The 17144-nt window shown below is 39.3% G+C and overlaps 1 protein-coding gene across 3 annotated transcripts in view; it reads right to left on the minus strand.

Annotated features, from left to right (window-relative positions):
* Positions 1-612: 612 nt before the first annotated feature.
* Positions 613-17144, minus strand: part of TSC22D1 (TSC22 domain family member 1) — a 142004-nt gene continuing 125472 nt past the window's right edge. Inside the window, exons 1-3 of one of the 3 annotated variants that reach the window (XM_080798388.1) lie at positions 4296-4320; positions 3159-3210; positions 622-2007 (exon numbers count right to left, since the gene is read on the minus strand). In XM_080798388.1, the coding sequence (XP_080654514.1) occupies positions 1750-2007; positions 3159-3161 (261 nt within the window). In that variant the 5' untranslated portion in view covers positions 3162-3210; positions 4296-4320 and the 3' untranslated portion in view covers positions 622-1749. Of the gene's footprint in view, positions 2008-3158; positions 3211-3611; positions 3975-4295; positions 4321-17144 lie in introns of those variants that run through there. The other 2 variants (XM_080798387.1, XM_080798386.1) reach the window with 2 other exon arrangements.

Raw genomic sequence — 17144 nt, forward strand, 5'->3', positions numbered from 1 at the left:
GCTTTAAATTTTGACCTATTTTAGTCATAAGGAATCAACTGGGATGGACTGACCGCCTTGCTCATCTGGTTCCACCTCAAATCCAGTAGAGAAAACACTTGGAATCATCTTCTTTTGCTTGGACATTTCCAGGAGCTAGAAACTCAACCTGCACTAGGAACGACATCCCAATCCAGGGTGACAGAGTTTCTAAAGTGGAAATCAGTTTAACTTCCATCTTTTGATTCCAGAGCTTCTAATTGGGATTATACACAGAATTAAGGCTCATGCCCCTCCCAGCGAATAAACATTTGAAAACCAAGGCTTCCATAGACTTCTAGAACTTCAAAGTCACAGAACTGATTCCTCTTTCAGTGCCCACATAGGCCCTGAGAGGTGAAGCCACTTGTCCAGATGATACTGGGCTAAAGAAATAAGCTCCCATCTCCTTCACTATGTCTCTCTTTCCCTTACTGGCTTGAAATAATGCACCGTCTATCTGTAATCCAAACCACTAGCACCCCTACTTTGTCCAACCTTCACACTCCCCTTCAAGATTTTGCCAAACTGTTTGAACTTTACCTGGAAATAGTCGCAAAGCGACTGCAGTAATGTTAACACTCTAACATGAATACACTTGTTTATCAACATTTTATATGCTTTATTGAAAGTTGACAAGTGCAACAGTTAAATACAGTGACACCTTACAACTGTGTAGAGAACATGCACAGAAACGTATGCATAGAACTACTATACAGGTAATATGCAGAAACCCCTACTGCGAAATTCATTTCATTAGCTAGAACGGATCATTTTTCAAAGTATTCAACCAGCTCAGTCAAAAGACTTCAGTGAACAGGAATTTACTTCAAGATATTGAGCAACTAGAAGATTTCAGATTACACAAAGTGACCGACGGTGCCAAATTCTTAAAATTTCTTTAGGTGTGGTTTTCTTCTTGTAGTATTTTTTTAATGTAGATCTCTATATAAAAGACAATCCACACCTCTTCAGACAGCCAATGAAACATCTAAATTTCAATCTGTACAACCTAAATAGTAGTTACAGTCCTCTATTGTACAAAATAGTTACACTACATACACAAATATACAATAAGCAAAACAACCTTCATGTAAGAGAGCCTAGGTCCCAGCTACCTGTCACCGTTTTAGTCACTAAGAGTTTTGTGTCATCCACTGTTTCAGAAAGAGGCACAGTACTATTGTTTTTATGGATTTTTGGTGACAGTCGTCAACTGGTTCGATGAACTACGTTTCCCCTCATCTTAGGTGAGACTATGCGTCAGTCTTTACTCTGACCTCCCTTTTAAGGTCCTCCTGGGGGAGAAGAGGAGAGAGGAAAAGTCCAGTGGAGCCCCACTGCTTCAGACCCCATGGAGTACACTACGTGCAAGCAGGAGAGAACGCTCGGGAGTGGGGATGGGGAGCAGGGAAGGAGTGGAAAGGCACACAGCTCCTCGGCATGAATGAAACCACTTCTCACGTATCTGCCAAGCTGCATGAGGTCCCAGTATATCCATGCTAATTCTCTGATTAACCTTTAATTCGCCCAACTAAGAAATTTCTTCAAGCCAAAAGCATATGAGTGTTTAATACTGGAAAAAAGAGACAATGGCATATACGTCAGTCTCACTTCTCTTTCGCAGCGAGCAATGAAATGGGTGACTGTGGAGGCGGATTCCCCCTAGTACATCTTCTCTGGTCTGTTCAGTTCAGACGGCAGCAGCCAGTTCTGCGGGGGCATAGGAGGCTACGCGGTGGGTCCTGAGCCCTGGGACGCTGGCTGGGCCGGGGGCTGTGTGGTCCCCTGTGGCTGTGTGGTCGCAGGGGGGGAGCCAGTCTGCAGCTGGGCCTGAAACTGGGCAAGCTGCTCAGGACTGGCCAGTGTCTTCAGCAGATTGTTTTCCTGCTCCAGCTGGGAATTTTTCTCTATTAGTTCTTTGATTTGCTCTTTGAGGACCTCCACTTCCTCTCTAACAGCATACATCAAATGGCTTTTCACCAGATCCTGAAAGGCAGAGGGAAAAGAGGTTTAACTTAGTATTTCCCAGACTCTGAATTTTTAAAGCATCATTTTGCATGATTCTGCAGGACTATTAACATAACCTGCCTTTTATCTTATTTAACCCGCCCTTGGAGCCATCTACTCAATACAAGCACAACTGTTACGAAATACTTAAGTTTAATGTATAAGGGGATCAGGCTTTTTCAAAGCCTGTGCATTTTTCTGCGGCCCTCAGCCAGGGATGCATACACTCGTGTTTCCTACTCCAGACGGCAAAATGCACTGGGCTTCTAGAAGGCGGGGCAGCAGCCTGGCCGACGGGATGTCCAGGCCGGCAGCAACGGTAGCCGCTTCCCCGCCCCCAAGTCCCTCCCTCCGCCCGCCCCCCCCCCCACCGCCTCCCTCAGCACCGGCTGCAGCCAGTTCCTACAGAGCATGTTGCCGCATTTTCCTCTCTCCACCCCCCTCCCCCCTTTCGTGATTAAGCTGACATCACAGAAACCTGGGCAGACGTCGCAGCCAATGGGATCTCGAGTTATTTATAGCTCCGAATTAAAGGTTCGGAGTTTGCCTAGCAACAGTGGGCAGAGAATCCCGTGAGAAGAGCCACAGGCGCTGCTCCAATAACAAAGAAAGCCAAGGCGGAAATAAAAAATCGGAGAAATCCAGGCAGAGGCTGAGAAAGACAAAACTTTTCTCGGATTCTTCTTCATCATGCAGTAGCCTACAGCACTGGGGATCCGTCTGTACAAGGTCTAGAGAACCCTTGAGATCCCCACTCTGTACCCCCCTCCTTCCCTAGTAAACCTCGAGATTGCTAGTAAAGCCACATCGCTAGAGATGTGCCCGCGACCTAAGGACGCGCAGGGCAGAGCTTCCCTCCCAATTCCCGAGCAAAAAGGGGACACCTCTGCCAAAATCCCCACGTCGTGTGAAACCCGTCGGGAAGAGAGAACATTTAATACCCTCAGGGCCCCGGGCTTTCCCGCAGCAGCTTTGGGATGTGGCTACATGCCGGCGGAGAGTAGACAGTGCCGGCATTTCTCAATGTACGAAGAGCAGTCATCCTAACTATGGATGCACTGGTTCGATCCCGATCTCGCTTTTTGGACTGTGCCCACATGTAGTACAAATGATTTTTAATCAGTACATACCATAGCTTGCTCGATTTTGTTGTCAATAGCTACCACACTTGCACCAGAGGAGCTGGAAGAGAGGGGGGGAAAAATCGATAAGTGGAATTTTTATAACATCCAAGACAAAAAGGACTCCCCAATTCCGTGATGTTACTTGCAGCATTTTTTGAACATTCGACAACGCCATGTAATAGATCACCCTCCAGAAAACACCAGCCACTCTCTTACTAACGAATATCCAGACATTTCCCTATTTTAGTAAGCCACAAAAGGCTAAATTACATAATGTGGTAACAGCCTGCTCTCCGGCCAGACCTGGGAAAAGGAGGCTATTCTAAACATTTGAAAAAGCAACATCCATGTCACCGTACTCTCCCGGCAATGGACAAAGGAATTCGCCTGGCTATTTTTCACCTGCATTATTTGTATCTCACGAGTAAATTTAAAGAAACTATCCCAGTCGACATTTACCTATTGTCAAGTCTCACAGAGGCGTTTTCAGTCCCCAGCAAGGATGACAAGAAAGAAATTGAAAAATGTCTCAGTTGGTAAACTCCTAGATCCATCGCCACTGGTCTACACCATTGGGATTTCATGCAATTGCAGCCAAAAACACCCTCGCGGAAAAAAAAAGGGAATACCAGCAGCCTTGTTTGAGCTAAATTTTAAAAAAATCTTCTAGCTTTCTGCAGCCCAGGGAGAAGCGGAAAACAGCAGCCCTAATTTAAAGAAACCCGGCTTCTGGGGCTTGGCGATCCCGGGAAGATGCTGATCCCACCGTTGTGCGGAGAAGCCTCCCAGAACGACAGCCAGGATCCACTAAGGCTATGGACCAGGACTCCGGCTCGCCGCAGAATATATGGAGGCGAGAGCCACGCCGATTGGCCAGCACCCTATTGGAACCTCCCCTTCTCCCTTCCCCGCCCTCCTCAAGCTTCCCCGCTCTCCCCACTCCCAGCCCCCCCCACCCCCCGCCCCCCCAACCCCAGCCTCCTGGTCGGATCCCGCTCTTCGGGTGGGCTGACCCAGGCCGCAGTGGACCCGCGGAGCTGCGGAGCCACCAAGGCCTCCACAGCCTTGGGCCGCCGGACCACTGCTTCGGCAGAAAACGTCAAGGGTCCCTGAAAATACAGTTGGGGCCCCGCACGTGCTTACGTTTAAGGGAGTCAGACCCCGTCCCAGGAGCTGCCTGTCCCCGCGGCTTCTGAACGGAGAAAGCTTCCTATTTGCAACCAGAACCGTCTGAGCTACTGGGCATGCCCAGTCCCACCGCTAAGACTTGGAGGAGCTCGAGTGTCTCGATTTCAATTATCTAGTTCTTACAGGCAACAGTAATGGGAGGATTTTATGGGCAGGTTTATTTATAAGGATAATAACCGTACTGTAATAACACTTTTTAAAGAGGTAGTGAATTTTGGAGGGAAAAACCACATTTGCTTTCTGAGAAATACTACCTTTTCATGGATCTATTACTTGTAGAAACAAAACAAAAAAAATTACATATTCTTTGCTAGGCATATATCTACTGAAGCAAAAAGGTACCCATCAGACGAAGAAATCAAGTAGATCTTCCCAAAACGTCCCAAAGCCCTAAGCCTTAAAATCACATCTCCCTCTTTCCATTTATACCTAGAAAACTCAATCCACAGGTTAAGTCCTACATCAGTCTATTCTCAGTAAGTCCCTAAAGCATGTTTTTGCAAGTCGCAATTCCTATAAGTCTCAACCCTGTGAGTCTTCTTACATCGGAAGGACAGAAGTATTATAAAGTATGTATTTCATGCGGATGGCCATACTGACCAAGAAAAATTCCCTTCCCCAAACGAAAATCAAGAGATCTGGTGTAAAAATGACTAACCCATTGCTTATTTCCTCTATTAATTTAAAATATTTGCAAGGGCACATCAATTGAGGCTACAACTTAATATACTAAAAATCTGAGGCTTTAAATTTGCTTATTAATAAATTCTATGGTTTGCAAGTCAATAGTTAAGAAAGCAAACTTAACCACTACAATACTGCCCTCTAATGGCACAAGACTATAAAACCACAAACAAAAAACTACACATAGTAAATAAAGACTTCTCTAATTTATAGGCACAAATAATTTCAATATAAAATTTGACCACAGAATGTGATATATGTAAATACTCTATTTACACACACACACACACACAGTCTTTTCTCTCTCAAACAGGGATTCTCTCTCAATTTCACATCCTTCAATCCTCAGCATCCTTTAATTTAGGACATTTTAATTACCATCAGAGCCTTTCAGACATCCTTTTAAGTTGACCCAGTACTGCCAGGGAGCATATGGTTCTAGAAATGCTCTAAAGGAATTAGGGACCAAATCTGGCAAATATGATAGATGATGACAAGGACAAACAATTCTCTTTTGGGCTGAAAACCCAAGTGTCACTAAAAATAAAGCAGTACCATTCTTTTTTATTGTAAGGGTCATAATATCTTCCAAATTTTAAGACTTTGCTTTGGAATAAAAATGTTTGTTAGCATATTTGTGATTTACAAAACTTGATGTATATACTATCTCAGATGAAGGAAATGTGGTTGAGGAAGGCACCGATTTTCAGTAAAAAGAAACAAGAGTAAGTGGAAGCTTAAAAAATCAGTAATTCGGCAACCAAGGACATGATCCCTCTGTCTGTGAGTGCTAGACAGAGTTATTATTTACTACACAATAGTTTCTATGTTTTGAAAGTTAAAGTTACCAAAAACTGTGGTAGTTAAATCCATTTACATATTTTACCTGACCTGCACACGATAAATTATTAAACATCATCTTAAACTGTTAAAAAAAAAAAGGAGCTTAAAAAATAAAACTCTTAAGGCCTTGTGAAGGAATGAATTTTAAATTCCCAGCTGAAGTTTAGGATTACCAAATTAACTGAATTTTATTTATTCATGATGTTCTTGAACACAGACAGAAAGAAACAAGCTGGTTGTGCTTCCATTTCACTTGTTTTAACAGATCACAACTGGGTTAAGGCTACAGAAGCCAATATAAGCCATCACAGTCTGTTTAACCCATATCTCTGCAGAGGGACATGCTGGTCACCTCCAGGACTTGGCTATTTCAATAAAATTACAAGAAATGTCTTATATGTACATCCTTGACCATTGTGTATAGATTTCTGGAGAATTTGCAGGGCCAGAGGATATAAACCCTTCCACCAAATTATTTGAAATCTATTGTTTTTTAATACATAAATGTGCTAGATTCCTTTCAAACTAGATTTTTAGATGCAGACTGGAAGACAATTTGAAAAAGAAGGTAAATTAACTGAAGAAAGCTCCATGGAGGGGACAACCAAGGGTCAGAAATATATGAGGCACAAAGTCACTAGAATTACTCTCAAAGATACTTCTCTTTGTAAGATGAAGCATCTGTGAGTCTGGGGCCTACTCAGGGCTCAACAAAGACTAGCTGATAGGACAAGGAAAACTGTGCCGCCCTAAAGGCATGGATGACAATAGCCATCGTAAGGCACTGGGCAGAGACCAGGTCTCACTCCAGTGGAGAATCTGGAGCATAGGAAACAACCTGAACATTAGAGGTTGGTGTGGTTTTGTTTTGTTTTCCTGTTTTGTTTTGCCTAAGGGCCTTTTACTTGGATTCCAATTCCATACTCTCTGCATGCTGGTAGCATGCATGCTAGGATATCAGAAAAGGAGCAGGGGAAGGTCCTGTGTTCCTTAATTCAGCAATGAGTGCTTTTCTTCCAAACTTCATCTGTCTTGGCCAATATAAGTACAGTTGGGGATCCACCACTCAAATAGGATAACCTGTTTCTCCCTCTGTCCAAACTTCTTGCAAATCTTAAGTGACTGCCAGGGAGGACACTAAAACATATCATCCCATGCCTGACCAAATCTTGTGTCCAGGAACTGTCAGTTCACTTGCCCCTTCCTAATTTATCCTCCCCAGGTCCTGGAAGTGGGGTTACTAGGTATAGTAAATAAAACTACAGGACTTCCAATTAAAAGTGAATTGCAGATAAACAACAAATGTTTTGTGTTGGGTCCCATATACTGTCAGAAAAAGAAATAATTCCAAAGAAATCAAAACAAAAGTCAGCCATATTTGAAATATCCTTGAGTTCCATAGAAAAGTTGGAAGATAAAGATGAGAAAAAATGGGGCACCTAGGTGGCTCAGTGGGTTAAAGCCTCTGCCTTCAGCTCGGGTCATGATCTCAGGGTCCTGGGATTGAGCCCCACATCGGGCTCTCTGCTCAGCAGGGAGCCTGCTTCCTCGTTTCTCTCCGCCTGCCTCTCTGCCTACTTGTGATCTCTGTCTGTCAAATAAATAAAATCTTAAAAAAAAATGAGAAAAATCTTCCAAAAAGTAGAATAAAAGAAAAAGAGATGATTGAGAAATAAAAGAAACTAAAAGGATAAATCTGGGAGGTCCAATATCAGAATCAGATGATTCCAAAACCAGAGAACAAAGAAATAATTTAAGAATTTCTCCTAAACTGAGGGACACAAGTCTCCAGCCTAACCGAGATGACCAAATGGCCACCACAATAAATGAAAAAAGCCCTGCCATGCCTGGGTGGCTCAGTTGGTTAAGTGTATGCCTTTGGCTCAGGTCATGATCCCAGCGTCCTGGGATCAAGGCCCACATCAAGCTCCCTGCTCAGCAGAGAGCCTGCTTCTCCCTCTGCCTGCTGCTGCTCCTGCTTATGTTCTCTCTCTCTCTCTCTCTGACAAATAAATAAATGAAATCATAATAAAAAAAAAGGCAAAGAAAAAAGCCCTACACCAAAGCACATCAGCATGAAAGTAAAGATTACTTAGGACAGAGAACATCTTAAAAGCTTCCAAACAGAAAAAACAAGTTATAAACACAGGAATAAATAATCAGAACGTTTTTTGCTGGCTGCCAGAGAGCAATGCAGAAAATTCTGAGAGAAAACATTCTCATTTCTCATTCTCATTTGGCCAAATCATCATTGATTGGCCAAAAAATCATTTTAAGTGTAAAGGGACAACAAAAACATTTTAAGACACCAAAATGGAGGAACAAATCAAGCAAAAGGGATGAAATAATGCTGTATTATTTGAAAAGGAAAGAAAGAGAGAGAAAAGGTACAGGAAACATGAACCAGGCACTCAAATGCTAGAGAGAAGGGAGGGAATCAACAGAATGATGAGGAAGGACATCTCAAGATGACAGCTGCTAAGCAAGCCTAAGCAGCAGCTGATCTATAAGGGGCAGAAAGATGGGAGCCGTGGAGAGGGAGGGCTCAGGTGGGCGGGGCTAAGCACAGAACTGATCCAATCCGGCTGAGCATTTGCAGAGGGGGAGGGGAGCCACAGACAGGTGTCTGACAGATCTAATGGAGCAACCTGAGAAGTTCAAAGACTTTTACAGAAAACAAAGTAAGGAAAAAACTAGTATGCTTATCAATAAAATTTACATAACTATATAATTTTGAAATATTTTTTGTTGGTTTAACTTTAAAAAGTTAACTGCACTGGGAAGGTGGAGGGGAAAAAAACCTGAGCCATAAGAATGGTTTATGCTAAATCTGAATCTATGACAGTTTGATTATAAAATACCTAAAATTACACAAGCAAGAAAATAACAGTATAAATACATAGACATATGTAGGTAAATATGAGAAAACAAAAAATTTTGGCTACCTCTGAGAACAGACAGGGGACTAAAAAAAAAAAGGAATTTACATTTATGTATACGCCTATAGATACATACATATATTTTTTTCTATTCACTCTGTGTGATCTTTAGGAATGTAGAAGTATTTTCTTAAAGTAAAAGAAAGAGAATGGGGTGTGCAGAAGATTCCTCTGCTTCCAGGCTGCCGCTGAGTACTTATCAGCATGAGCATGTGAGCAAACTACCAACGATGGGAAAGAGGCACCCCAAAGAATCAGGCAGGGACAATTTTTGGAAATCACACAGGGTCAGGAATAGTTGGTGGTACTACCAGCCAGAGTAAAAACAAAATAAAACAAAAAACAACTTGTAAACATGGGGCACCAGATATTCAGAAGGATACTGCCAAAGTCGTGGGGAAAAATTAGTTCTAGACTAAAGGGTGTTTTGGTCTTGCGCAATGCAGTTTTAAAGGAAGCCTTGAAGATCAAACTGTTTCCAAGTAACTTAATTTTGTCCTAAAACAAAGCTCCAGGATATTAAATAAAATACAGTTAGCATCCAATAATTCAGTGTCTGGCATCCAATGAAAAGTACCAGGCATACAAATGCAGGAAAAATAACTCATAACAAGGATGAATATCAATCAGAATGACCCACATATGGCCAAGATGATATAATTTGTAGACAATGACATTAAAACAATTATTATAACCATATTTTATATGTTCAAGAAGGTAGAGGAAAAATTAGCATATTAAGTTGAGGTATGGAAGGTATAAAGAAATTAGATTTCTGAAGATGAAAAATATAACGTTTGAGAAGAAAAATACACTGCATGGATTAACAGTAAATTAGGGCAGAAGAAATATTAGTGATATGTTAGCGATAAAAAGTAGCCAAAATAAAACACAGGGAGGGGAAAAAAAAAGAACAAAACAAGGAAAGAACATCATTGAACTGTGGGCAATTTCACACAACCAAATATATCTTTAGTGAAGTCCCTAAAAGAGAAGAGGGAAGGAGAAAGAAAATATTTGAAGAAATAATGGCAATTTGCCCCAAGTTTTATTAAAATAATAAATCCACAGATCTAAGAAACTAAGCCTCAAGCAAGAGGATTGTGGAGAAAACTTCAATAAGGGTGTGTGTCATAATTAGGTAGCTTAAAACCAGTGATAATGAGAAAATTAAAGAGCAGCCCAAGAAAAGAACTAGATTATACACAAAGCAAAACAAAGATAAAGAATGTAGCCAACCTGTGGGCTGGAAACAGCTAGACAGAAGATAGTGTGGCAATATCTTTAAAGTGCTAAAAGAAAAATTTCAAAAACCTGTCAACCTACAATTCTAGGCCCAGTGAAAATATCTGTCAAAAATAAAGGTGAAATTTGTTCTTTTACAGACATACAAAAGCTGGGAGGATTCATCAACGGCAGACCTGCACTAGAAGAAATTTTAAAGTTCGCCCTTTGGACAGAAGGAAAATGATACCAGATGGAAATCTAAATCTACACAAAAGAATGAAAAATATCAGAAATGGTAACTATGTGGTTAAAACAAAAAACTGTCCCCTATCTCTTTTAAGAGACAAATAAGTGACTGTTTATTATTGACTCAGAGATATGAGAAACAAAGTTGGTTACCAGAGAGGGAAGGGGTTGAGGGGGTGGGTCAAAATAGATGAATGGGATTAAGAGCTACAAACTTCCAGTTATAAAATAAATAAGTCATGGGGATATAAGGTGCAGCATAGGTAATATAGTCAATATTATTGTAGTAACGTTGTTGGTGACAGATGGTTAGTAGACTTATCACTGAGACCATTTCATAATGTATAAAAGTATCAAATTACTATGCTCCTCACCTGAAACAAACAGAATTTTGTATGTCAACTGTCCTTTAATTAAAACTAAAATTAGAAAAAGATGATTAACTGTTTAAGGCAGAAATAATAACCATGTGGGGGGGGGCAACAACACATGGAGAAGTAAAATATAGGACAAGAAGAGAACACAGGGGGCGCCTGGGTGGCTCAGTCGGTTAAGTGTCTGCCTTTGGCTCAGGTCATGATCTCAGGGTCCAGGGATCAAGCCCTGCATCGGGCTCCCTGCTCAGTGGGGAATCTGCTTCGCCCTCTCCCTCTGCTGCTTCCCCTGCTTGTGTGTGCGTTCTCTCTCACTCAAGCTTGTGTGTGCTCTCTCTCACACTAAAATACATAAATCTTAAAAAAAAAAAAAAAAAAAGAACACAGGCCAGAAGGAGAGAATAAGCATACTGCTCTAAGATTCTTACATTACTTGAAAAGACTATTATGTGTACTGCAAACTCTAAAGCAACGACTGAAATAACTACAAAGACACACAGCTAATCAGCTAATAAAGAAGATAAAGTGGAATCATAAGAAAATATACAATCTAAAATAAGAGAAGGGGGATGAAGAACAGAATAAAAAACAAATACCATGATAGTAAACTTAAACCAACTACAGCAATAATCACATCAAATGTAAATGGTTCCACTTAAAAACCTTTATTAAAAGGTAGAGGTAGTCAGACTGAATTTACAAAAAAAATACAAAATTATATGTTGCCTATAAGAAACATACTTTAAGTATAAAGGCACAAATAGGTAAAATAAGAGGATGAAAGAAGATATTGTATGTTAACAATAATCAAAAGAATGCTGAAGTGGCCATATTATTCAGAGCGCACTGAAGAGCAAAGATCATTTCATAATGAATAAAGGGTCAATTCATCAAGAGGTCATAAAAATCCTAAATGTTTATACAGTGCCAACAGAGCTTTAAAACACGTGCAGCAAAAATTGATAGAACTGTAAGGAGTTTTCAATAGTCTTCTCTCAATAACTGAAAGAAAAAATAAACAGAAAATAAATAAAGATATAGAACACTTGAATAACACTGCCAATCACTTGCCCTAATTTATTTTTGCAGAACATTCCACCCAATAACAAGCGAATACACATTCTTTTCAAGCACATATGGAATTTTTTCCAAGATAGCGCATATTCTGAGCCATAAATCAAGTTTTAATTAATTTAAAAGGATTCACATGGTATAAAGTAACTTCTCTGAGCACAACGGAATTAAATAGAAATCAACTACAGAAAATCATCTGGAAAATCTCCAAATATTTGGAAACAAAATGACACCTATCTACATAACTCATGGGTCAAAAGAATAATCAAAAGGAAAATAAGGAAATATTTTGAACTGAATGAAAATAAAAACATGGCATATCAAATTTATTTCAATAAATTTAACAACTTAGGTGAAATGGACCAATTCCTAGAAAGACACTAACGATGGAAACTCACTTGAAAAACATGTAACATAAATAGTACTATGTCTATTTTAAAAATTAATTTGTAGCTTAAAATCTTCTCTCTCACACACACACACACACACACACACACACACAAAACCCCAGGCACAGATAGATGCACTGGTGAATCCTACTAAACATTTAAGGAAGAAATAATGCCAATTCTATATAAACCCTTTCAGAAAACTGAAGAGGAGAAAACACTTCCCAGCTTACTCTATGAGATAAGCATTTCCCTCATACTAAAATCAAAGACATCATAAAAGAAAAAAAAAAACCTACAAGCCAATAAACATAGATATAAAAATTCTTAACAAAATTTAAACAAAATTGAATCCAACTAGACATACAAAGGATAATAAATTACATCCTTATCAAATGGCATTTATCCTGAGAATGCAAGGTAAACATATGAAAATCAATGTGATTCACCCTATCAATAGACTAAAGAAAAATTATAGGATCATCTCAATAGAAGCAGAAAAAGAAACTAACAAAATTCAACATCCATTCATGAAAAAACTTTCAGCAAAACAGGAACTAAAGGGATTTTCCTCAACCCGATATAGGGCATCTATAAAACACATTCAGCTTACATCATTAATGGTAAGATTAAGACTGTAATCAATCTGACCACTTCTATTCAATCTGATATTGAACTAATAGCTAGGCAATAAGGCAAAAATAAATAAAAACATAAGTACATAAGTAGCATCCAGATTGGAAAGAAAAAATTATATCTGTATTCACAGATCATTGTCTATGTGCAAAATCCCAAAGAACCTACAAATAAATTACTAGAACTAACAAGAAGCATGTTTATAAGGGTTACGGAATAGAAGTTCAATATAGAAAAATCAATTGTATTTCTCTATGTTGGCACAAAAAATAAATTGAAATTTTACAAAGTTCCATTTACAATAGCATAAAAAACACATGAAATAGGTATAAACCTAACAAAATATATACAAGATCTTTATGCTGAAAACCAGAAAACATTATAAAAGGAACAAAGAGAACCAAATAAAGTGGCAAGACATATCATGTTCGTCAACTGAAAGACTCAATATCGTTCTGTCAATTCCTCTTTCCCTTAAATAATGTATAGAAGCAGTGTGGTCCCAATCAAAATTCCAGGTAGACCTTTTGTAGAAAATGACAAATTGATTCTAAAATTTACATGTAGGGACACCTGGATGGCTCAGTCAGTTATGCATTTATGCATTTATGCATTATGCAGTTATGCAATCAGTTATGGGATCGAGTCCCTCATTGGGCTCCTTGCTCAGCAGGAAGCCTGCTTCTCCCTCTGTCACTCCCCCTGCTTGTGCTTGCTCTTCCTGACAAATAAATAAAATCTTTTAAAAAAATTACATGTAGGGGCGCCTGGGTGGCTCAGCGGGTTAAAGCCTCTGCTTTCGGCTCAGGTCATGATCTCGGGGTCCTGGGATCGAGCCCCGCATCGGGCTCTCTGCTCAGCGGGGAGCCTGCTTCCTCCTCTCTCCCTGCCTGCCTCTCTGTCTGCTTGTGATCTCTCTCTGTCAAATAAATAAATAAAATCTTTAAAAAAAAAAAAAAAATTACATGTAAAGGCAAAGGAACTGGAATAACCAAAACAATTTTAAAAGACCAAAGCTGAAGGACTTGTACTACCTTACAGCAAAACTTTCTGTAAAGCTACTCTAATCAAGATAGTACAGTATTGGTGAAACAACAGATGTACGGAGCAATAGAACAGAAGATAGGGGTCAGAAGTAGACCCCATACATACGTAGCAAATTGATTCTCAACAGTGATGTGAAGTTGATTCAATACAGAAAGACAATCTTTTCAATAGCATTAAAACAACTAGATAGCCACATACAAAGTAAAATCAAACAAAAAAACCCAGCTTGATCCATTCCTCCCACTGTATGAAACATTAACTTAAAATGGACCACAGACCTAGGGGTGCCTGAGTGGCTCAGTGAGTTCAGCAACTGCCTTCGGCTCAGGTCATAGTTTCAGGGTCCCGGGATCAAGCCCCAAGTTGGGCTCCTGGTCAGTGAGGAGTGTGCTCCTCCCTTTCCCTCTGCCCCCTGCTCCACTCATGTTCTCTCTTGCTTGCTCTGCTCTCTCTCTCAAATAAATAATCTTTAAAAAAAGAAAGAAAAGGGGTGCCTGGGTGGCTCAGTGGGTTAAAGCCTCTGCCTTCGGCTCAGGTCATGATCCCAGGGTCTTGGGATCGAGCCCCACGTCGGGCTCTCTGCTCAGCAGGGAGCCTGCTTCCTCCTCTCTCTCTCTGCCTGCTTCTCTGCCTACTTGTGATTTCTGTCTGTCAAATAAATAAATAAAATCTTGAAAGAAAAAAAATGACCATAGACTGATATTTAAAATCCCAAAGCGTAAAACTTCTGTAAGAAAACATAGGAGATATCTTTGGGACCCTGAATCGGGTAAAGATTTCTTAGATATAACACCAAAAGTACACTCCATGATAGAAAAAGAAAAAAAACAACCAATAAACTGGACTTTACCAAAAGGAATTATTTGTTTTTTGAAGGTATTGCTGTAAAAATGTAAAGACAAACTGTAGACTGAAATTAAATATTGCCAAGTCACATATCTGATATAAAGGAACCTACATCCAGCATATATAAAGAACTCTCAAAACTCAATAGCAAGAAAACAAACAACTCACTTAAAAAAATAGACAAGAGATACTTCATCAAAGAAGATGTATGAATGGTAAGCAGGCACATGGAAAAAATGCTATACATCATTAATCATTACAGAAACACAAATCGAAACCATAATGAGACACCACTCCATGCCTATTAGAATGGCTACATTAAAAAAAAAAATTAAACCTACAAATACCAACTGTTGACAAGAATGCAGAATGACTGAAATGCTCACATACTGAGGGTGGGAATGCAAAATCTTACAACTATGCAAAACAGTTTAGCAGTTACTTATAAAGTTAAACATACTTTCCATAAAACCCAATAATCCCAACCCAAGTTTTTAAGGGAAAGAAGAATTTATGTTCTCGCAAAAATCTGCAAATGAATGTTTTGAGTGGTTTTATTATAATCATTCAAAATTGGAAGCAACCCAAATGTCACTCAAGGGGTTATACAAACCATGGTGGAACACTATTCAGCAACGAAATGAAATTAACTACTCACAGTGGAATGAAAATACCTCACAAAAGAATCTCAAATATGTTATAGTAAGTGAAAGAAGCCAGATTCAAAAGGCTGCTAAATATATGACTCTATTTATAAAACATTCTAGAAAAGGCAAAACTATAGGGACAGAAAACAGATCACAGATTGAGAAAGCTAGGGGGTAAAAGAGGGGAGGTTTTTGTGGGTAAAAGAATTGTTTCTGGATGGTGGTGGCAGTACACCCACTGTGTTTGTCCAAACTTCTAGAACTATATGCTTACACAAAGGGAAACTTTATGTAAATTATCCTCAAAAATGAAAGAAAAAAAGTAGCTGCCACCTAGGTAGCACATTGGGAAGAATGGGAAGAAAAAAAAAGAAAGAAAGAAACTGCTTAAACTTTTTGTATTAGTTCATTGATCTTTATACACGTACATATATTTTTATTGTAGTAAAAAACATAAAATTTACCAACTTAACCACTTTTAACTGTGCAGTTCAGTCATGCTAAATTTATTCACATTGTCGTGAAGCAGAAGTTTTCATCTTGCACATCTACAACTATATCATTAAACAACTCTTCTTTATCCTCTCCCTCCAGCCCCAGTAACCATCATTCTACTTTCTGGCTCTATGAATTTGACTACTTTAGAATCATATATATATATGTATGTATATACATACATACATACATACATACATGTATGTATGTATATATACACATATACATACATATGTGTGTATATATGTATTTTTATTAAAATATTTTAAAATAAAAGCAAAAAATAAAAAGATATAATCCAAGGACTTGAACACTTTCACTGAAGAGACATAAAATGCCTATTTTATAACTAATTTCTCTATAATCATATGAAATATATTATTGGGTTTAAATTTTAAACTATAATTTTACCTTGTTCTTAAAGCTATAATTTTGTTGGTGATTAATCTACAAGAGTTCTAATTCAGATACACTGATACTACTCCTAAATCCCACAGAGTTATGTATGCTATACAGTTCTACAATCCCACAGTGTTAAAAGACTTTTTAAAAATAAATACTGGGGGACCTGGGTGGCACAGTCCGTTAAGCATCCGACTCTTGGTTTCAGCTCAGGTCATGATCTTGGGGTCCTGGCACTGAGCCCTTCCTCAGGCTCCATACTCACATACATGTGGAGTCTGCTTGAGATTCTCTCTCCCCTCCCCCAACTTCCTCTGCCCTTCCCACTTCTCTCTTGTACTCTCTCAAATAAATAAATCTTAAAAATAAAAAATAAATACTTACTTTTAAGTGTGAGAATGTCAAAAACCCTTAAAAAAGCTAATAAAATTTAAACATAATCTTTTATATTTATTTATATATTTTAAATATATTTTTATATATTGGGGGACCAATATATATATTGGAATATGTGAGTCTTGACCTTAAGGTTGTGAGCTTGAGCCCTAATGTTGGGTGTAGAAATTACTTTAAAAAAAATAAACTCTTGGGGCGCCTGGGTGGCTCAGTGGGTTGAAGCCTCTGCCTTCGGCTCAGGTCATGATCCCAGGGTCCTGGGATCAAGCCCCGCATCGGGCTCTCTGCTCAGCGGGGAACCTGCTTCTACCTCTCTCTCTGCCTGCCTCCCTGCCTACTTGTGATCTCTGTCTGTCAAATAAATAAATAAAATCTTTAAAAAAAAATAAAAAATAAAAAAATAAAAATAAAAATAAAATAAATAAATAAACTCTTGGGGCGCCTGGGTGGCTCAGTGGGTTAAAGCCTCTGCCTTCGGCTCGGGTCATGATCCCAGGGTCCTGGAATCGAGTCCCGCATCGGGCTCTCTGCTCAACAGGGAGACTGCTTCCTCCTCTCT

Source organism: Martes martes (genome assembly GCF_963455335.1).
Source record: "Martes martes genome assembly, chromosome: 3".
Lineage (NCBI taxonomy): Eukaryota > Metazoa > Chordata > Mammalia > Carnivora > Mustelidae > Martes > Martes martes.